The sequence below is a fragment of the Pocillopora damicornis genome, chromosome 14 (assembly GCF_964200805.1).
Source record: "Pocillopora damicornis chromosome 14, jaPocDami1.2, whole genome shotgun sequence".
NCBI lineage: Eukaryota > Metazoa > Cnidaria > Anthozoa > Scleractinia > Pocilloporidae > Pocillopora > Pocillopora damicornis.
The window spans coordinates 411,605-433,355 of NC_142683.1; the positions used below are offsets into that span (position 1 = coordinate 411,605).

General features: G+C 36.4%; 1 protein-coding gene and 1 long non-coding RNA gene across 7 annotated transcripts; both read left to right on the forward strand.

Moving 5' to 3' along the window:
- The first annotated feature begins 303 nt into the window (after positions 1–303).
- On the forward strand, positions 304–5,133 carry LOC149033877 (uncharacterized). Its single transcript, XR_016182986.1, has 3 exons — positions 304–458; positions 3,017–3,142; positions 4,108–5,133. It is a non-coding gene; the product is annotated as an uncharacterized LOC149033877 (long non-coding RNA).
- A 352-nt stretch (positions 5,134–5,485) lies between these two features.
- On the forward strand, positions 5,486–21,192 carry LOC113671484 (uncharacterized). Of its 6 annotated transcripts, XM_089194080.1 has the most exons (5): positions 5,966–6,225; positions 9,384–9,501; positions 16,651–16,785; positions 18,628–18,779; positions 20,122–21,192. In XM_089194080.1, exons 3-5 carry the CDS (start codon positions 16,680–16,682, stop codon positions 20,563–20,565), a joined length of 702 nt encoding a protein of 233 aa, XP_089050206.1. In that variant the 5' UTR covers positions 5,966–6,225; positions 9,384–9,501; positions 16,651–16,679; the 3' UTR covers positions 20,566–21,192. The 6 variants fall into 6 exon arrangements, with proteins under 6 accessions (XP_027043495.1, XP_089050206.1, XP_027043497.1 ...); XM_027187694.2 differs by lacking the exon at positions 9,384–9,501 and having other exon boundaries at positions 5,486–6,225; XM_027187696.2 differs by lacking the exons at positions 5,966–6,225; positions 9,384–9,501 and adding an exon at positions 11,090–11,218.
- Positions 21,193–21,751: the final 559 nt, after the last annotated feature.

A 21,751-nucleotide genomic window follows, 5' to 3' on the forward strand; every position in this document is an offset into this window, starting at 1 on the left:
GTTATTTCCTCTTTTTCCAAATAAGCTGTCGTTTAGGTAAAATAAGTTTTTCGATATTAAGGATGAGGTTTAGGATAAGGAACGGAGGTATGGAAAGGCTTGAGAGTTCCACTTTGTATAGAACAGAATAACATGCACAAAAATTCAAGTCGCAATTCTTGACTGAATTACAATAATCCATTTAAACAGATACTTTCCTCTATTGTGATAATATAATGCTATTAAGACACGATTAAATTAACTTTATTGGATGAAACAGTTTTTAGGAACATTGTTTATCACAGTTTGAAGAGCAGCATAAACGGACCAAAAATCTGTTGTTAGGAGCGTCATTAAGACATTTTTCAGTATGGATTAGCTGCATGGATTCATCCAAGCTGGGTCGGCGGTCTTTAGAATCTATGATTAACTTACTATTAATTGAGAAACTACAAATCGAAGGAACTGATTTCTAAAAGGTAAATTGTGCATTGCGTACAAATATGTGTACCGCGTAGATTCCTACAAATTGTTTGTGTCACAAAGTACGTCGATTTTCCGCATTTTCATTATCCTAATTTCAACAAATTAACCGTTAATTAACGTTAAATTATGATCGGGAATATCTCATTTGATGTATTGTTATTTGACTAAAAAGAGAGCGAACTCAATTACCTGATTTTCTCGCATCTGCAAATATCATTAATTCAGGCCAAAAATGTTAATCAAGCAAAACTCTGTTAATGAAACTTAAAATTAATTTGGACCCTCGGTAAAATTGAGGTCAATTTATACAATGCAATTTTAACACAAAAACATATTATTGAAAAAATGTTTGGCATGCTTTGTGTCGTCAAAAATGAATTGCCTGAGGCAGTACGATCTGTTTCAACACATTTAAACTTGACATATTTATAAAAATAGCAAAGACAACTGTCTCCAGTTTAGCTCGACCTAATGCTATATGGCCCGCGGGCAATTTATGACATTCTTCACTATTTTTAAGTAAAATAAGTAAAAATAGAAATCGTAAATTTTTGAATCAGTGGAGTCGCTTAAACAAATTTAAAGGTGTAGCTGCCCCCTTAAATTTAAGAATCGCATATGTGCTAGTTTTCACACACTTATTTTATGTGAAATGAAGCTTGGCTAGGTAAATTCGTTGTCATTGAGACATTTAAACCAACGATGATCGATTGATGATTTAATGGGACAAGTCAAACGAAAATGATATCGAGCGTGAAATGTTTTCTGAACGAGTTTCTTGCAGGAAACTGAATATTTGTGAAGAAGCAATAGTTAACTAAACAGATGAATTTTCGACAGGAAGCTGAAATGGGATCACTCTCTAGGAAACCTGAAAGCGCAGTGGGAACCCAAGTTTTAAAAAGTCTACGATAATACCGCGGTGTCTACATATCCCTTAAACCAAGTAGCTTTTGTTTATATTGGACGAGCTCTGACGAGAAAAATGTCATAAAGGCTCTCTTTATTACCAGATTAAGTCTCTGCCATAGAAGCTTGGCTTAATCTTAAATGATTCATGACAAATTATCGGCGGATAGGTTGCAATGTCAGCAGACCCACTGTGAGGAGTAATAAGACAAGGGCACAAGGCGGGCGATGGAAACAAATCTTGTTAAACTGCCTTTGGACACAGTACTATGTGCGTCATTTCCAGCTCAAAATTGTCTTTTGCTACAGCAAGAATTCTGGCAGCTCACTCTTTGACTGTCTCTAGTTTTTGATAAGATGACCCAAAGTCTCCAAGCCCAAGAAGTGCAAGGGCGCATGGGATAGTTTAGAAATTGAGAGGCCTTAATTGGAGAGCAAGTCATTCTTTCGCTTAACAAATACAGACATAAATAAATAAAAGTTAATTAATAAAAAGAGAAATTAAAAAAGTCCTCGTAAGAAAAAGGGGAAACAGTACACTTGAGGATCCTCTAAGACCACCTTTAGATTTGTTTTCAAAAAAATATTTAAAAGTCTTATAGAATACCCCAAATGTTTCTCTTTCATGCTTCAATAACTGCTCCATTGTTTGGCACTTTACTAGCACTATCATTGAGCATTTTTTGATTTATGGACGTGTTCAATTGACATAAGTAAAGTGAGCTTTAGTTCATGTAATATAAATATATTTTTTCATGACTTGGAGGGTAATATAACTAATTGCACAGTGTGAAATCTAAGCAATTCCGAAATGAAGACATAATTTGACACAAACTATTACATTAGCGAGCACTTCAGCAGAGTTGATCAAACTTGATATCAGCAAAGAGAAAGCATACATACTCTGTTCCAGGCATGCTGTTCGCAAAGAGCTGCAAGTGTTTGTCGAAAAAGATTGCAATTTTTTGTTTTTATTTATCGTTTTCCTGCACAGTTGCTGTAATCTTATCTGCACGCCGCTGAGTGTATATCAAATGAACCCGTGCAACAGTCTGCAATAAACGGCCTGCCGCTGACAGATTAGCGATGAATTTTTATTACACCGCAAAGAGCCATTACTAAATCTGCTAATCTAAATATTTTGGAAAGTCATCTTGGTAGATCAGAGAGGCAGAAACGGTTATATCATGATTCCTTCATTTAGACGGTTTGGGTCTAGGACCAAATACTTTCACGGATTATTGACTAACAACTATGCATGATTTCGTTGTTTCTCTCTTTTGACATTTTAGGCTGGGAATATATCTTGTTCTTCAAACCATTCTTAAATTTATTCATATAATCTTTTTCATCTTGTCATTTATCATGTTCGTTTCTTGTTTCTGTCGTAATGAGATGTCGATAGTTATCCGGCCTCTGACGAGGATGCACTTTAATGCGCAATGTCTCTTTTTACGAACGATAACGACAGTTGAGATAAATGCTTTTCTTAAGCTTTGTTTTTTGTGCAGCAAGCCAATATGTTTATTTCATTTATTTATTTATTTGTGGCGGGAAATTATTGAGAAAGATCTATTACTTAGACAGCTTACTGCTATCATTTGATGTACTTACTAACATTTCTCTTATCGATTTTCACCAGACATTCTGAAAAACCACCTTCCACAGTTTGTAATGTTCAAGAAACCCAGAAGGTAAACTCCGCTGTGAGCCTGATCACAAGCCCACATAAACTGCTGGAATAAACACCCACCCATTTACTTCCAAGGTACACCCTAGGCTTAAACCCTCTATCTCCCCAAGCTAAACAGAGCTGAATAATATAGCCTCCTGGATAGGTCTTGCCACATTGTTTTGTTTCCTTCAGCCATTAAGGACATCATGCTATAAAGAGGGTCCCCTATCCCTTTTACGTGAAGCATGATAGGGCGACTTTTTTCCTCGTAAATTGTCAGGGTTTTCAGACAGGACATAGACTTCATACGGGTCGATAAATGCCATAAAATGGACCTCCAATGCTTCTTGAACAAATAAGATAAGACATAACGTCAGCTTTTGTCATTTAGGATTGGTCGAGACTAGAAAAAGTAAAAATTTAATCGATAAATTTGGCTTTTTATTTTTATGTTAAACATGATGAAAGTGAAAGAATTTTGGATATTATTCGTGATGCGTGAAAAAGCCAAATATTTTTACGCGACTGAGTTTTACAAAGGGGTTCAGGGGACCCTTTTCAAACATTAATAGAGAAACTCCAACTTTCGATATCTTTCAGTTGGTAACATATTCGTCCTCGATGTTTGTTATCACTTGAAGGGTATAAGCTCGGTAGGATTATGCTGCGTAGGTCGAGGGTAATCTTTTCCACTTCTCTGTGGAGGTTATTCTTTGGAAGGAAAGCTATTATTAGTCGGATAATCTCGCGTATTTAACTTCTCCCATCAAAAACCCTTTTAAATCATAAAACATCCAATTCTTTCACTTCGGATTATATCACCCTAAAGCAGTAATGCCAGCGTTCATACTAAAAAAAACCTCATGCATTTTCCTTTCCTTTCACAAAAATCAGAGAATGAACAAAAAGCTTCACTTTTCCTCAAGCTCTGAGAAGTTAATTGAAGGTTAAGTAATGGATTTTAAAATTTCCTGTTACCAGCCACGTTAACTAATTATCTAATTTGCGTTTCGTTTACTACCGGCCAAGTCAGCTTCTTGCTAATTCTATTTCTTCAGGAAAGACGATTTGACGCGACTCTTCAGAGCAATGAGTGTAAATTGGCGATGAAGCAAGGCTTACAGTCTTAATGATTAGCCAGTAGAATTAAGAACTTGGCGTTGTGTGAGGCCAAGTCTGCAATTCAGTCTCTACTCGCAAGTCCTATGTTATTGTTGATGTGATTCCCACCTTTCCTCGTTCAAGAACGGAAGCCGTGTCTCCAGTTGTCCTGAGCAGCACTCTGTTCCCCTCTTTCCTAATCAACCAATAGTAAACATGGTCGGTCCTTGACTAGCAAAATATTCTATGAAAGGCTTTTCTCTTCAGTGAAGAGGAAAAACCCAGGGTTCCTCCATGATTTTTAATCTTCAATGAGCGGAAATCATCACTTGGCTTAAACTGGAGTTACAGCCAACAAAAGGGTCCATAACAAGAGATAGGAGGCGAGCTATCTTCTCTGGTGGGCCTGAACCTTGAAATAAGTCTGATTTAGTGATACTTTTGAATTTCGGTTTGAGAAAATAAGTCACGAAATTGTTGGGGGGGGGGGGTCACTAAAAATTTTCCCTAAGTGGAATCAAATCTCTGAATAAAAAGGGGGGGTGGGTGCTTGCTACACCAAAGAGACAAGAATATGAAACTAAAGATGGATGGATGGATGGAGATGAAGAAGATTCATCCAAACTACTGAAGAATGATTAACCGATATTTCCACCAAAAAAATTGAACATCATTTAGAAATGATTTTTTTATCGTGATGAATACTAAGAACACGGTAAAAATCAGTTTTCGCTTTCATATTGCACTAAAATTTTAAATTAAAGGGGCAAAGTAATCTGAAAAAAATTAAAATTGGGTCCCTCCATGAAAAGAGCACTTGGTGTATTTGTTTAATGATATATCTAACAATGAAGATATGCCACCTATGATGTGAAACATATTTTTGTGATAAATGTTCTAGACTAACCACAGATTATTTATCTTTTTGTGTCTATGAGGATTACCACTGATTCACACGTCAATAAAACTCTATTTTTAACAAAGACTGCTGATCCATTTTCAATGAAATGTCAAGTATAAATTTCTCTTTTCATAAGATTCCATTTTACGACTTTCGGGTAGGTTGAAAATTCATTTGAACTTTCCAACATGCTAGACATGCATAAGATAGTCACTTACACAGCCAAAAGTGCCCTGATTTCAACATCCGTCTCTCTGGGTAAGAAAGAGGGTTTCAAAGTTTCCGTGAATCTATAAAAAGCGTATTATAAGCCCTAATAAAGACACTTGAATAAATCCCACAAAATGCTAATTCCATTTAATGCACATCAGTCTCACAGGCTATGATGTACATATCTGCTACTTAAAATTTTCTGCTTTTTATAAAACTCTCTTGTTTATAGCTTAACCATATAATGAATAACTACTTCCTGGTACTTCCATATTTCTTTACATGTGATGAAGAAAAGTGAATGAAGAAACCGACCAGAAAATGGGTATTTTGAATTTCTTAATTTAACGGAAGTGGCCACAGACAGTCCTCTTTCACTGTCTGCCATACACGGAGCGAAGAAGTTCCCCAGTCATGCAAGCCGAACTTTAACACGCATATAACCGTCAGTGAATTTTCGATTTATTAACAGCCGCTATATAAGGATTGTCTCTTTCCAGCCGTGCCGGTAGGACTGTCAAGATAACAGAAGATTTTGAAACATTTTGAGCAGATAACACAAAGAAATGTCGAGACCTTTTATTTCAATAGCGTCCATTACGAAGACAACACCCTAATACATCACCAAGGTTTCGAACACCAGGGGTCACTCAGGTGTCCACTGAGCCACGCCAACTGCATCTGGGTCCTTTAGACTTTGACACAGAACAGAGCAGAAATTCGTCAAAGTCTGTTTAATCTCAAAGCATCCCGTATGTACACATCATATTTGTTGGAATGCATTAGGCGCCGTCCCGGAAAAAAGGAGTATATAAACAGTGCTTACACAAGACCAGAGGTAGATCGGTCCTATACGAAGAATTATTTACAAGCATTGCTTATTCCCAAACAGTCACAAGATATTCGATAGCCATAGTTGCAGCCGGCAAGGTTGATTAAAGAGAGGTTCATTAAACATTTGAAGGTAAGCGGAAAGCATAACAGTTGAAGAAAAACAAGCCTTTCTTAATCGTTTCTTTGGCTCTGTACCCCAACACTAACATAGTCGCCCCAAATATTTGACGCCTTTTCTTCTAGTTAGTGGTAAACCAAATTTTGCGTCGCATGTTTTGAATATCTTGCTGTGGCGTGCAGCAAATCGGCTTGACCGAATCCAGTACATGACTGAGGTCGAAATAACCAATGTAATTTTTATCAAAGCGGATCATCTCGGCCCTCTTTCCTGATTTTTCTCGCTTCTGTGTTCGAAAGTAATCTCTGCCTGTTTTTTGCTGAAAACGGCGAGCATATAAACTTGAATTAGAAGACGTTATAGCAGTTATATAGCAACACAAAATACCTCACATCACATCATGAGTCGCAGTTCTACTATAAGCCGCAGTATCTTGAAAATCTATGGACTATGAGCATACGTTTCTTCGGAGAAAATGCTACGATGTCTTTATTGATTAAACGGGAAAGAAAGCTTTATGCTAAATTTGCTGTGGTTTTGGAAATGAAACATTCAGCGAATACAAATCTTCTTTTCAAAGAGATCGTTGTGACCAAATGTCAGAGTATAAATGATGTACGCGGTTGTATAACAAATTTTTACAGCGATTTAAAATAGCAACTATCTCCCACTCCTTTTTAACACTCGACTGCGAAATAAAAGCTGGTTTTTATAAGCTTTTCTTCTACTTTATTAGTTGCCTTTCTTTAGCCGAGATTCAAAGGCGATCCCGTCACGAACTTCATTATCCGTTCAACGGCTCCGTCAAGACCAGTGTTCTGCTTAAGAACAAGTCTTTGTGACCCTTGACAAGTCTTATGATTTTAATCTTTTCCTTTCAATTCCAAGGGAATGTGATGAGATGTCAAATGATTGTGCATCTCTTCTCCAATGCAAAAGACAAGAAAAAAACAGTTTAACTTCTTCATCTCTTGAAAAAGTATTGTCATATTTCCCTGACTTTGCTTTCCACAAAACTCTGTTTGCCTTCCAAAACTTAAAACTCTACCATACGCGTACTTAGTTTTTTGAGTTCGAATGGTTCAAGAAATTTAGCGTTATGGCAGTAAGAATCAATAAGAAGACCATGTTGTTAGGTGTCTGCGAAGTAAGGGATCGTAAGCCGACCAAATGTAAATCCAACTATTCCTCAAATCCGTGGCAGAAATCGACAGATATTTTATAAATTTATTGTGCAATCCGCTACAGTAAATGTGGCGATGAGTGAAAACGGTACTGACTTTCGATTGACACAAACACTTCCCGTAATTCTCTTAGCCTTTGTCACAGTGTTTAGCACAAAAGAATCATTAGTGTCTGTTGTTATGTATTAAACGCAGGGATGTCAAAATGACCTTGGTGTGTCCACAGGCTTTGTACCAAAGTGTAAATTGAGGGGGCGTTGCTTTAAACAATACTTGACAAACCCACACAGTTAAACCAATTTAACGATCTCCTGTCTTGGATAAGACAAAAAAGTTTTTCGTGCATAGAAGCACAACAGCAATGAAACATATTCCAAAAAACATTCACCAATCTGGAGAAATTCAATGCATATGATCACTATGGTCAACAACGAGACAGAAACCTTAAAGAAAGTTTAAATGCAGTTACTTCAATCATCGAAGGTGATCGATGTTTTATATTATGTGCTGATAATGGGATAACGATGTAATCTTTGATAAAAAACAGTTCGCTTGCTGCTCGGTGAGTCAAGATTTTGATGTAAATGACGTGGAAAATTCCCACTTTTCCTCCATTGGCAATCTGTGAGAAATCGTAATGAACTAACACCTTTCTGTCTCCGGTTGAAAACTGAAGCTCGTTGAACATTCATTTTCACAAATATTGGATATTACACAAGAACAATGGCAAGAGCGTGACATTTTCCGCCAAGTTCGCAACTGTGGGGGATAAGATTGAATGCCGCGCGGATAACAAATTTGACTACGAAACACGCAATCAAACGAAAGTGCTTTTATTCGTTTTTACGTCATTTCCACGACAGTAAGAAATCTGTTTATCTCAGTAAAGTTCCTCAGAACACAATAAAAGAGCATGCTAATAAAATGATTAAATCTGGGAACTTAATACCTTGTAAATTAGATTTGTATGTCACTTTGTGTACGTGGCATAGTATTCAATTTTGACTGATTCTAAAGTGTCTCTGAGAAGACCAGACTACATGCTTCCACTCATCATGTGAAAAATATCACATGAAAAATATCTCGTAGGAATTAGGAATCTAAGCACGTCTTTCAAAAATTCTTGGAAGGAAGTTGAACCAAAACAGTTAGAGACTCTCTTTTCTGTCCGTTAGAACAAAGGATTTCCACAATTTCTACTATTCATATTTTTATAACACAGAAGTAATGATGAGAGTGTACAATAGGGAAAAAATAAGCACGGGGTGTCACAAATAGCATAAAATTTAATGTCGCATCTTCTTTGATCCATCAATGGATATAATTTTAATACATGGTAGATATAATTATGGTCGACTTGTCGAAGCCATCTCAACCAACCATCATCTAACGACAGCCACTTATGACAGCCTCTGCAATGGGGGTCAATGCAACTGGGATAGTTTCGTCTAATGAATCCTGTGCGTTTTAAATATGCAACAGTGATAGTTTCGTCTAATGAATCCTGTGCGTTTTAAATACTTTGATAAAATCTTTTTCTCTCTTTCCAGTCTTTTTTCAAATATTATTATTATTATTATTTCGTTTATAAATCATCGCTCTACAAGTAATTTTATAAACATTTCTACAAATTCCGCTATAGCTTTTTTATAGTCGGTGGTCACAAACAATGACAGTATCCACACAGGGAACAATGAGGAGCGATCGTTCTGCTAGCAGGAAAACAAAGCATAATAGTGCTGGTTCGATGCAATTAGCTTTGCGGCTAATATTGGCGCAAATTTTGGCAATCTGGTGCTCCAAACGATATTTTGAGACTGAACAATACCTTTAGACTGAAATAAGGAAACCAGGCATTATTACTATTTGAATTTAAGCAACACATACTCTCGAAACGAAGAGGGAAGTTGTTTGCTTGCTTGAATACGCAATTTTGTTTAATATGCCTGCATCACGGAATTCTATTGTTCTCTTTCATCCGTAAAGTACAGGAAGAACTTCATTGGAAAAACAACTTCCTATTTTTACTATTGGAAGAAAAAGGAGAACAAAATACGGCCATTTAGCGACAATCGCGGATCCTTACCTCAGAGGGATATAAGTTGTAAGTATTATCGAGCTTCTTATTCAAATAATCGATGAAAGATTGGCTTTGATTGCTACGTAAAAGTCTTCCATGCTAAGATGTCTCATACAAGAGATTTGTGGTTTTTTGAAAGGAAATATATAATCTTAAAGGTAAGTTAACTACCTCACTTAAGTAAAACATAGCAACTATTGACAAATCGACCACATAATTTTGACAAAATTAATCCTCTTCCTCCAACGGACTTCAGAACACTCAGGTCACGTCAGTTTTTCCAACCTATATTCTGCGATGTAATCCTACAGTTGGAACTTAGTTTGACTCATCGTTTCTTTCTCGTGTAAACAGTTATCACGTTGTAAAATGTATTTCTTCACAGTACGATCGATCCATTGAACACTGATGCCTTAAAAAGGACCAATTTATCATACTCGAAACTACCTCACCATCTGACCCTCACTCTACAGTACACTCCTAAAGTGTGAACCATCTTTGTTCTTGAATGACGGATCACAATTTTCATGTGTAACCGTCTATTGTATATTTACGTCATTAAGTTCTCCTTCCCACGGATTTGAGGAACATGGAAACTCGTCCTACAAATTGTCAGAGTCTTGCACTGAAAGCTACGGCTGATTGCATACAAGTAAAGTAACTCGGAATCATTTCATCCTTTTAAGCAGTTTTTCATAAAGTCTTCGTTCAAAACCGTATGAACATTTGTCAAATTTGCACCTTGCGGTCCACTTGTGAGGAATTATCCTCAACAAATGTCCGGATCAGGGTTCAAATTCCAGAGTTTCTTAACATGAACAAATTCCTCTTTCACGTAACTTGAAGTTTTAGTCAGAATCAATTATGTATTTTTCCTTAGTCAGAAGAGAACGTTTTTGTTGATTTTGAATACATAGAGTAAGGCATTAAGCCTTGAAAAAGAAAATTATTATCCAGATAGCACACTACCAACACACGTTTTCGTCTTTGAGCATTTATGTCATGAGTTTAAACACACTCCCTCGAGCTATCCACACACACGCACACACACACCATTCACACGTTTATAGACGTAACCCGTAGAAATTCAGAAAGAAGAAGAAGCCGAAGGAAAAAAATGCTTGGGTCATTGTCATAATTCAATTAGTTCAATTCCGTGGAGTGTTCGAAGCGAGATAGAACGTACGAAGCGCCTGAGAGTCTTCCAGACGGAGGTCGAACATGCACGTCTCCAAATAAGTTCCTTAATCCAAGTCAATATTTTTTACAATAACTGCTACGCCACACTAGTCTGCAACTCTAATTTGAGCAATCCCAATGCATTTCTGGAGTTTTCCAAATTTGAGCCAGTTTCTTCTCATTCGTGATTATATTTTTAAAAATTTTTTATTTTAAGTTAATTTAGATTCATCCTAAATTTGTATCCCACAACTATTCCGAGATTACCACAATTGTAACCTTTAAGGTGAAATCAGAACGAAAGCAAAGACATATTCAGCTCTGATATTTTTCTTAAGTGACACGACAAGTATGCAAAAACTTTCTTTTCTTTCCATACCACTTGAAATGTCTCCAAGTCAACTACGTTGCACGAAAGACAAATATGCAAACTATGCCAAGTTTTAAGCACATTATTTTGGCATCGCAAAGAAGTGACGCCTTAAACGAACAAAAAAAGGAACGTTTTTGGCCACAAGGATCAAACCTAACTTTTACGAAAGCCGCAACACGGACGATAAAGGTGAAATATCGTTTGATTTTAGGATTTAGTTCCTCTACTCTTTCTCCTCTACCATGACCTAAAGTGCAGAAAGATCGGGAAACATTTTAAGTTATGAAATTTGCGCAATCCTCTCGTTAAACTGACAAGGATTGTTTCATATGGATAATTCTGATCTATAAAATTAGTGCTAATTTTATCCCACACATTTTGTCGTCGTTAGATAATGCATTTATTATATGGGTGTTTCTTGGTTATAACTTGCTTAAAGGTATCCTTATTACTGACACAAAGATTCGCTTTCAAAAATTTCTTTGGATTAATATTTTCTCTCTCCATTTTTTCTTATTTTTATAAGCTTTGAATGGTCTATAGTAGGAAGTATGTAACAGAAACGAAATTTGTCTTTGCCAGCATTCAAAAAACGAATGATCTGTCTTGAAGTCTTCGCCTTGATTGCTTTGCAACTGGCATTCTTTGATCATAACGAACGTTTCATTAAGAAAAGTCGAAAGTTGTGGGTTTTTTCCTACAAGACTCTCTGCTGTTCAATTGGAGGTTTTAGGTGAACAAGTCAAAACTCAATGCACTACTGAAACAGAGATCAGAGAAGGACGAGATTAATTTTTGTCCACAACCCTAGCTTCTTAATGTAATGCCAGTTGCATGCAATCACTGGAATAGAGACCGAGAATTCACAATTCCATTTCGTTACTTAAGTTAATTTTCAATTAATCTTTACGTTCCCTATGTGGGGAAAAAAATCCCGTGAACAATTTTTGAGATAACCTCATTTAATAATGGGGAAAACCACAGTGTTAAGTACAGCAACTGAAAAATAGTTGCTTCAGTTATGGTAAATTTCAGGCAAGCTACAAAGTATGATAGAATATTCTGATATTTTGGCAAATTACATGCTTTCAATTAAGGTTTTTTGTTTTTTTTCAAATTCTTTTCTTTCGGTAAACTTTACAGAAAAAGAAACTGATAGTTGAAATAAGAAAAAAAAATTAAATCGTTGATGACTTTTCTTTGTAATCAGGCAAATGAAAAAAATCCACAAATTTTTATGAAAAAAAAAATACTAATTTCGACAGTATTTTCTTTTTTTTTTTTTGGTGACGGCATCGTTTGAGTTGCACGTATCAGATCACTTATGCCTTCATTGAACAATACTACCACCATAAAACTGTTGATGGTTACAACGTGCTATAATGTGATCTTGTTATTTGACAAAACCAGTTAAGTACCAAGACCAAGGCTAGCGACAACCTGTAAAAACAATCATAGTTGTTCCGTTTATACTTGTTAAAATCATTATCTTTCCAAGATAAGACTTTTAAAACTTATTTTTTATTTCTAAAATATTGCGCTATTGTAAGATGTGTAGAGCTACCTTGATATTTTCCACACGAATACAATCAAAGTTCCCACGTGGCTAGACATTGAAGAGGTTAAGTTAGTTTTGACTGAAAAGGTCCTCTCTATTTCCAATTCTTCATGAATTCTAAAGTGTTTGTAGGACAAGGGGGCCACACAGATAGGTCAGCGGATTATCTGACATGGCAGCTCATAACCTTGACCCATCAACATTTTCACAACCAAAGAACAACACAATTGTAGGTTCCTTTATTGAAGAGGATAGCAAAGTTTACACAGTTCGAGGTTTACTAATTTAAATTTTGTTTGAATCATTTAAAAGGGAAACAGGCTGTCTTTCTGTTTTGTTTTGTAAACCAACCTATCACCAGCAATTAAGATCTACCTTTTTATCACCTACGAGGCTATTAACGGTCTGGTTGATCATAACTTACCATTGTAGCTAAACAAAAGCGGAGAAAAGGCGAAACGTTAACAAAGGCAGAAGAGACTCGGATAGATTGTGCGAAACTTGCTTGGGGAGGAGGGGAGGAGGTGTTCCAGGTTTAGTAGGGGGGAACATGACCAAGAGGCCAAAGCATTTGGTTCGCAATGCGGTGGTCCTAGGATCAATCTCATCACCATGCTATTCACTGGATATGTTCTCTTGACTATTCAATGTAAACAATGTCTCCTACTAGTTGGTACCTAAACAAAATATGTTGCTATGGGTGATTTGTTATCCTGTTTGGTGTTTTTGGTTTTTTAAAGCTGCGCTTGGCAGTGGTTAAGTAAGGATGTCATAAATCCTCTCATAAATTTTTAAAGACTAATTGGATTTTTTATGGAACATGAAAAGTTTTTCATGGAGCTACATCCGGAAGATGTGGTCGGTCGTGGATGTTCCTCGCAGACACTATTTCCTAAATTGACTGACGTCACAGAGTGATCTAATTATAGTCTTGATTCAAAGATAATTGTAATGCTTGCACGAACTCTCAGTTAAGACAACATTAGCAACGAACAACACCACATTCCCGTTGGGAAAAGAGAGAAATGAGAAGGAGTTTGTAACTTATTGGAAAAATCTCGTGTAGTTTTGGACTAAGGTAAGTAAACTGAAACAAAAAAATTAATGTGAACATAAATTTCGTAGACGTCTTTCACTTTAAAAGGCTCAATGGCCCAATTAGTGCTTTCAGCACTTTTCAGATGTAGTATTGCATTGCTCTGACTTGTCGGTCAAAGTAGCTCAAATTGAGGCTTTGATCTTCACAAATCATCAGAATGTCTCAATGAGCATACTCAGTGCATATTAAATTTTTTAAAAACTAACGACCAGAAAGTTAAGTCTCTTCGGCACAAAATCACCCCTTAAAGAGATTTAACAAAGATAATCTAGCTTTTAATTGTTGGGGCTTATTAGGCGATTTTTGACAGTTTCACCAAATCAAAATATATTGACAAGAGTTCTGAATTTGGTTTGTGAAAATTGAAAAAAAATTCCATAGTTGAAATGGGAAATTTATCATGAAATTTTTTGTTGTAACACAGTCTTCATCGGAAATGGCCATGCAAGGGACATTTCTGTTCGCTCCTCATTCTTCGTTTTCCTCCCTTTGACATTAACTTCGGCTGTTTTAGGCGTGTAACTTAGTTACCTAATTAAAACATACTCACTGAAATGTTGCCAAAATCCCCCGCAAAATATCCATCCTCCATAGTTACTACAAAAAGATCAGTTTTCATTCTTAGTACGTGATGTATGCCGGTGTTTGGCCAGTCTGTTCCGTGACGTTTTTGAAAACGTCAAATTTTAGGATTACGTGCATGTGTTTATCCGTCCGGTACGCGTTTTCGTTTATTCTGGCTGCAGCTCAATGTTAAATTCTCCAGATTTCCTTGATACTATATCTGTTGCGATATGAGTTGACTTCAGAAAGCTTTTTGACAACGTCACGCCCAGTAGAAGTTGCGAAATAATTCATTCTTGCGAAATATAATTAGAGAAATACTTTTTGCACCCATTCAAGTTTTTAGTATATATCCCGTGATAAGAGTAAAATTTTCTTGTCTTCTGTTTGTACGAATTTATTTACGAATCGCATTTTTGTTATGTTTCCTTCTCGTTGTGTTAAGTTCACTTTGCTTCACAGACATTAATTTAATCTGGTGTTCATCCAGCTTATCTCTTCCCGAGCATTTCATTAAACAGACCTCGACAACGACAAATACCATGAACTTAGGGTAAATGTTCCTTCACATTTTCCCGAGTGTCGTTTGCTCTAATATTCGATAAGCAACACTCGCCAGAAAAGTGAATTAATTCCAGGGAATAGTCTCTCGAAAAACTAAATTTTTATCTAATAATAAAGGTAGAATATAACTAGAACGTGATAATTATCCATTGATATCTTGCCATAGAATATATATTTGGTCCGGAAATAAGCAGAACTATAAATAGACTTGTTTAAAAAGCCATGCTCTTCCCATCTGCAACTCAACAACTCGAAAGTTTACACTTCTCTTTTAGTGGCAATGTACTTAAGATTTTAAGGTGAAAGACATAACATTTGCCAATTTTGATCAATATATGACGATCTAAATGGTTCTGCAGTGAGTTTCAAATTTTTAACCACACATATCCTGTGAAAGTTTATTATTGAAGATGATCGTCGTAAGTTTTAGATACTTTATTTGGCGTCTTCAATGCGTTGACAAAGGCCGAGCAATGGAGGCCACAAAATGACGATAAAATGTTATCTTTTGGCATCTCACCAACAATAATCGTCAACGGGATCATGATTTTTGAAGAATCAGAAATTGAACTCATTAAGAACAGGTTTTCTTTGTCCAGCTATAAAATAATAAAAGTATATTTAACGCAAATTCCCTAGCTGGACTTTCGCAGGGATCTCAGGTTTACTATCATTACTATGAAAATATGAAAACTTTGGAAATGTGAAAACTTTATATTCCTTTTTTTCTGTAAAAGAATTTTGGAAACACTTAGCGGTGAGGTTTATAATTCAGCAGCCGTGAAAACATGTACGTTATCTTCTTACGGTCGTGGAGATTTATATTCAAACACTGTGTAGACTTGATTTAAGTCGAAATCGATTGGCAGACGTGCAACTTTCGTAAGAAAGATGGCACTATTATGTGTCAAGATTTACGAGCGTCCTCTGCTTTTTAAGGGCAGGAGAATCACAAAGTGAACTTCGTTCCGTATAAAAAAGATATTTTACCTCTTTTTCTTCCTATGTTCATTTGGCTTTGAAGATTCGAATAAGATTTTATTTTTTTCTCCAAAAACGCTTATAGTATGGTGAACTACTCATCGTAAATAGATACGACCGCAGTTGCTCTATTTTTCCCTATAATGTGGCGCTTACAAATTATGGAGTTCTTTCTCACAGTTTCTTGCAGACACTATAGCAAAGCTGATGTAGTTACAACGGACAAAAAAAAATGATTGAATAAGAGGTATTCTCGGTGTTGGTAGTATTTAAAGAAATTGCGTCATTATACATGAGTCATATTTTCGATGAATAAAACTGCATCAGATACTTTAATAGTATGGAGAATACTTTGAAAACTCAGTGTATTGAAAACGAACGAAAAAGGAATAAAAACGGTCGAAGATGGGAGACGTGTGTGTGGATTTTATTTGATGAAACAGAAAAAATAAAGCTGGTTAATTTCCAGTGTAAAAAGGAACCGTGAATCACGCAGTGGGGAAACAAAGAACACACTATGAGAGTGACTCTAATCACGTGTATCATCAGGTGCATGATACGGAACAGAGATCGTAGCAGGGAGGCTTACCGTTTAAAAATTTGCGTGCCCGTGATGAGATTATCTCTCGTCAACAGACTGATAACCATATTTATCCCATCTTATCGAAAGATAACGCCATTTATTAAGTGTCAAAATGGACCGGTAGAAGAAATGTCAATTTGCCAACTGTCATATCGATCACTGACATTTTTCTTTCTCAAAACAGGACAATACCAGTAGGTCACATGAGAATGTTCCTTCCACAGGGTCAAATAGGTGATTCTAACATTAAGTTTCTCCTGCTTACACAATAGTTACTGCGGAACATCAGACACGATCAGAAATGAATGGTATTTTTGGACGTTTGCCACCCTGTACAATGAACGGGTACAACTACAGTCGTCCACAGAGCATGGATTTTTACGACCCGACCGAAGCTGTGATGTATGGTAAGAGTGCAGTGATAAACAATGTCCTCTGATTTGGTTGCGTGCCTTGATGTCATAAATTTGGTTTCAATCCTGATAATCTTTCCTATTGTGCTAAGTGGCTTTAAGGCTAACCGTTCTCGACTGACTCCCGTAAAGGATTGTTTAGTCTCTGATGAAAATGAACAGCCATATAAAGACAACTAAAACAGAAGTTCTTTGTCCTTAGATTTATCAAGTAGAATTTCAAAGATTTCCACTGAAAAATACAACTTCACCTCAGAGACCTTAAAGCATACGATATGTACATATGAACTTGACATTTTGAAAATTTCCCAACAAATTATAATCACTGTTATCGTCTTACAAAACTCACATTTTACAACATGGAAATCTCTAATGAGAAATCAGTGCTCAGCTACACTATCTCTCTGTCTTAAAGATCACGTTTTGCCACTTTTATAACGTGACCACGTATGATTTCATACCTTATTAGCGTGTTTATAGATTTTTTTTAAACATAATTTCCTAGTCTTTTCCTGTTTATGACTTTAATCCAATGGTTTTTTCAAATCCCTGGGATAATAACATAAATGCAAGCAGAGCTGTTCCAGTTTCGAAATAAGTCAGTATCACGATTGGTTGAGATTCTTAAACATCAGGTCACAAAGGAAAATGAAGGTTCCTCTTTTAATGATGTAGTAACCGGAATCTTTGCATTGTCAACTGAATTTACACTTGAGTTTTTCCAGAATGGGGTAAAAAAAAAATAGTGTTTTTCTTGCACATAATTGCACTAGTTAGTGTTCATTTGTATTATTTCTGTTCACGTCGTTTATATCGTTACCTCTTCAAAGTTTGCTCAATGAGTTCCCCACTCGTCGAGTAACACATGAGAGTATAGCTGTAAGTTTGACAATTTTTTTTATGCATCAGCATTATAATCCATTCAAATGCGGGAGTCTGTCAGAAAAACCCTGGATAATCCCTTATTGGACAGCCACCTTAAGAGCTGGTTTGCTATTTTCCTAATTGATATAGAGATTAAGGCTGACAAAAAGCGGTATATACAACCCAATCACATAACCAAGCCCACCACTCGTACGTGTTTTGCTTGGTATAAGAAGACAGATATAAATTAATGCTTTGGGACTAAACTAAACTTGAAGTTGGTTAGCTTGCAATATGGAGTTTGCTTGGCCAGGTTTAATGCCGTGTCTTGGCTGTCCCCAATGTCTAACGTCAAGGTTTTTTGAAGGTATTAACTTTCTTATGTTTTGTGATCGAAAAAGTTTGTCTTGGGATTTGAAATGTTTGGCAAACGGTGGAAATGTCTACTTGAAAATTTAGGAAGAGTCACTTACAAAGACCCAAAGAGGATCGTATTATCCATTTTATAAGTTTGAGAGCAGCGAGTTGAATGTAAGCAGTTACAGCTGTAGCACTCGAGTACTTGAGCTTGCTTCTCGAAGATTCTTGTTGAGGATAAGTATTACGAAATATGAATTATGATGGGCACAACTGGATTCTAAAATGACGGAAAGGAATGAAAGTCCTAGATGTAGGAGGGTCGGGTCTGACTTACCTGATTGCTGGACCCCATAAATATATTTCAAAATGGAACTGGACAAGAATAATTGGAAACTTTTTCCTTGAGAACCCGTTTAAATGTGGTTAATCCATCCACTGAAACCTGCGTAGAGCTGAAATTCCAAGACAATTGTAAAAATTATTGCTTCTTTTTGAAATCGAACGCAAGACAGACTAACACAATCCCATCAGTTCTTTACAAAGTATATTTTTCTTCATGTAACCGTTTTTTATAATTTTTTTTAATTAAATAGTTGTCCTCTTTTGTCCTAGGACCTCCACGAAAACAACGTCGTGAGCGTACGACTTACACCAAAGCTCAGCTTGAAATTCTGGACGAGCTATTTGCTAAAACAAAATATCCGGACATCTTTATGAGGGAGGAAGTTGCTATGAAAATTAATCTTCCGGAAAGCAGAGTACAGGTGAGAGCAAAGATCCGTCTTGAGACAAAAGGATTATTTTTTTGTGTATTCTCGTAACTGGGAGAACCAGGCCCCCTGTTGTGGGATATGTCCTACTTGGAAAAAAATGTGTTGCTTCCAAGACAGTTGAAAGATTTCATGCTTTTCTTGAATCTTCCTAATTCTTTTGTTGTTTAGATTTTATTGGCCAGAGCGAGTTTTAAGTCACACCACTTTCACAGAATCATTCATGCGTCTTTCCCGCATCAAATAATTTGACATGTTGCCATTAGAATCACCGGTGTGCTTCACTGATATCTGCGTTACTTAAAACGACGAAGTAGTGAGCTTTTAATTCTCTGCTAATGTATATTGTAATCAACTAAGGACTGTCGCCGCCTAGCCATTTTAATCGTCGCTCTCAAATATTTCGAGCTATTTTTGGTCATGTCTTACATTGCGTGGCCTACGGAGACAATTAGCATTTTATAAGGATGATAGATATGCCCAAAATCTTCTTGACTTTGTTTTTAAGGGGCGTTACTTGGGTGATAGCGGATTATAAGTACTTAATTACCCACAAATTACTCTGTTTATCAACGTTACTGAATTTAACTCTTTTGTTTACAAAGAGTTGTTATCTTAAAGCAGAACGCCCGCGTCGGGAACAGATAGGGCCAACTTTGAACACGTGTTGAAAAATGGCACGAAACATGTTTTTTAGTGAAAAACCGGCGAAAAAATTATGTAAGAAAGCAAAATGAAGCAAACTGATTAAACAGAAGTAATTCAAGTCTTTAATTTGATGCTTGTTCTAAAATATTGCGATACAAATAGAGCAATTCGTGATTTTCGTTAGCGTGAGTTGAGACACGGAGTTTTGGAAGCTCTGTTTGAATTGGTGGCCTTTCAAGTGTTTGGTATCACTTATCACACCTTGGACTCACGCGACGTTTACTCCCTGCTTTTTGTCCGAACGCTACATGCTTTTATTTTTTTTAATTTTATCTTGCTTTCAGCCTTAGCCTGGTAGAATACATGAAATCTTACTACAGTTTAAATTTGATGTACCTATTTGAACCTTTTATCTTAAAATATCATAAAACTTTTTCGACTTTAATTTTTTTTTTTAAATAATGTGGCATTTCAACTATTTACGTTTAGTGTTAAATCATTCTATTTAGTACAAATTATTTATATTTTTTGGCCCAACTCAATGTAATGGCAAATTCATTTAGCTCAGCTACCAAGTAAATCCAAATCTTGTCGCCTCACTTTCCATATTTTATGAATGACTCGAAAACTGTTTAAAATCATTTTCCTCTAACATTTTGATCGCTGATCCTATCCTTATCTTTTCTAGGTATGGTTTAAAAACAGAAGGGCTAAGTTTCGACAGCAAAACAAGCAACAACAAGGCGCCCCAAGCAAGCCTAAACCAACAGCAGCTAAGCCAAGAAAGAGCCCCACGCCACCTGCTTCACAGCATGTCCAAGATCCATCGCCAAAGCCATCCCCCATAGCACAGGCACCCCCTCAACAGTTCAACAACTTTACTTTTAATGGTCCCAATTGGCCTAGCAAACACAATATGCAAGAAATGGCCAACTTCCACAGACAGGCCAACTATCAAAAATTTATCAATAACGGAATGAATGGATTCCCTCCGTCTAATTTTGGGCCCACTTCGTCACCGCAAGCTCATTTCTACCCAAGCCACGAACAGTACTTCTCCTATATGTCAAATGCTGGACCCGTCTCAAATGAGATGTCTCGGAATCGATTAGAATCCACTATGATGTGCTGAAAGTTCCAATATTTCATGAAATTTGCCACCAAGCTTTATAACTCTTCAGAAGAAATTCTTAGTGTGTATTATGCCATATGGCTGTATATATTAGATGTAAAAGAAGCTCGTCCTCGAACTGGTGAGAATAGAATAACTATTACCGGCTGAGCAGGAAAGAAGTTTCGATGTTAACTATTCAAACAGCTCCTGCATATCCTCTTTTGTTAGCATTTCCCATTAACATTACTTCTTAAAAAATATTTACTCTGCGCCATATTTCCGCATGTGTGTTTAGGTTTCATTTGGTTTAAGTAACCTGTAACAGCTTAACACAGTGCTCCGCCTCATAAGCTTTTAAATATGAACAAAGCAGGTATTCATTTTTCTTTTTCACCAGTAAGTATAGTTCAAAATTTCGGATAATCTTATCGAGCTCTACCTAGCCTATATTGAGTCTGATCTTACTCCTAGTAGCATATTTAAAGCACCTTCAGCGTCAATTATAAACAAGATAAAAACGTTACGATCCTACTGGTTTGTTCCTTCGAACCTAAAGGTAGCATCTGTACACGTCTTTCGCAATGTTAAGATTTATAAAGATGATTTAAGTTTATTGTTCATAATAAAGAACAATGTGAGCCACCATCGTGACTTCAATGAATTTTTTTTTTGTGCCCGCTTTTAGATGGATCTATAGAATGCCAACGATGCACAAAATGATATAAATGTCAAAAGATATGTACTGAGAAAGGAATTTAAATATTGTTCTGAAACTATGATATTCGACGAATAAACCATTAAGTTGTTTTCTTAAGCTACATACTTCCGTTAGTTATTGTCTATGGCATCAGCCCTGAGACTTAAGCCACTTTTAAGGAGCCCCGTAGTCTCACCTTTGATGAGATTTGGGGTAACTGGAAAAACGTTCCCAGACTCTGTCATAAGTTTTAACACGATTTTATCAACTATAACAACACTACGAGACAACTGTTCAGACGAAGTCGTATATGTAGGATATATTTCAAACCCATGTACGCCTTTTCCTAGGCAAAGGTCAACCCTACTTGGGAATTATCAACTTTTGTTGAAGAGTTTAAGATGGAACCATCAAGAGAACTTCTGTTAAGAGAACCTCCACAATAGTTTAGGCACTATAAGCGTCATCTTCTAAACGACAGAATCTCCTTGAGAACCAAAGCTTTTT

Excerpts from the sequence above, each read along its gene's own strand:
- LOC113671484 (XM_027187694.2), top strand. The coding sequence starts at position 16,680 with ATGAATGGTATTTTTGGACGTTTGCCACCCTGTACAATGAACGGGTAC. Across the intron at positions 16,786-18,627 it reads GACCGAAGCTGTGATGTATG|GACCTCCACGAAAACAACGT; the intron begins GTAAGAGTGCAG and ends CTTTTGTCCTAG. Across the intron at positions 18,780-20,121 it reads TTCCGGAAAGCAGAGTACAG|GTATGGTTTAAAAACAGAAG; the intron begins GTGAGAGCAAAG and ends TATCTTTTCTAG.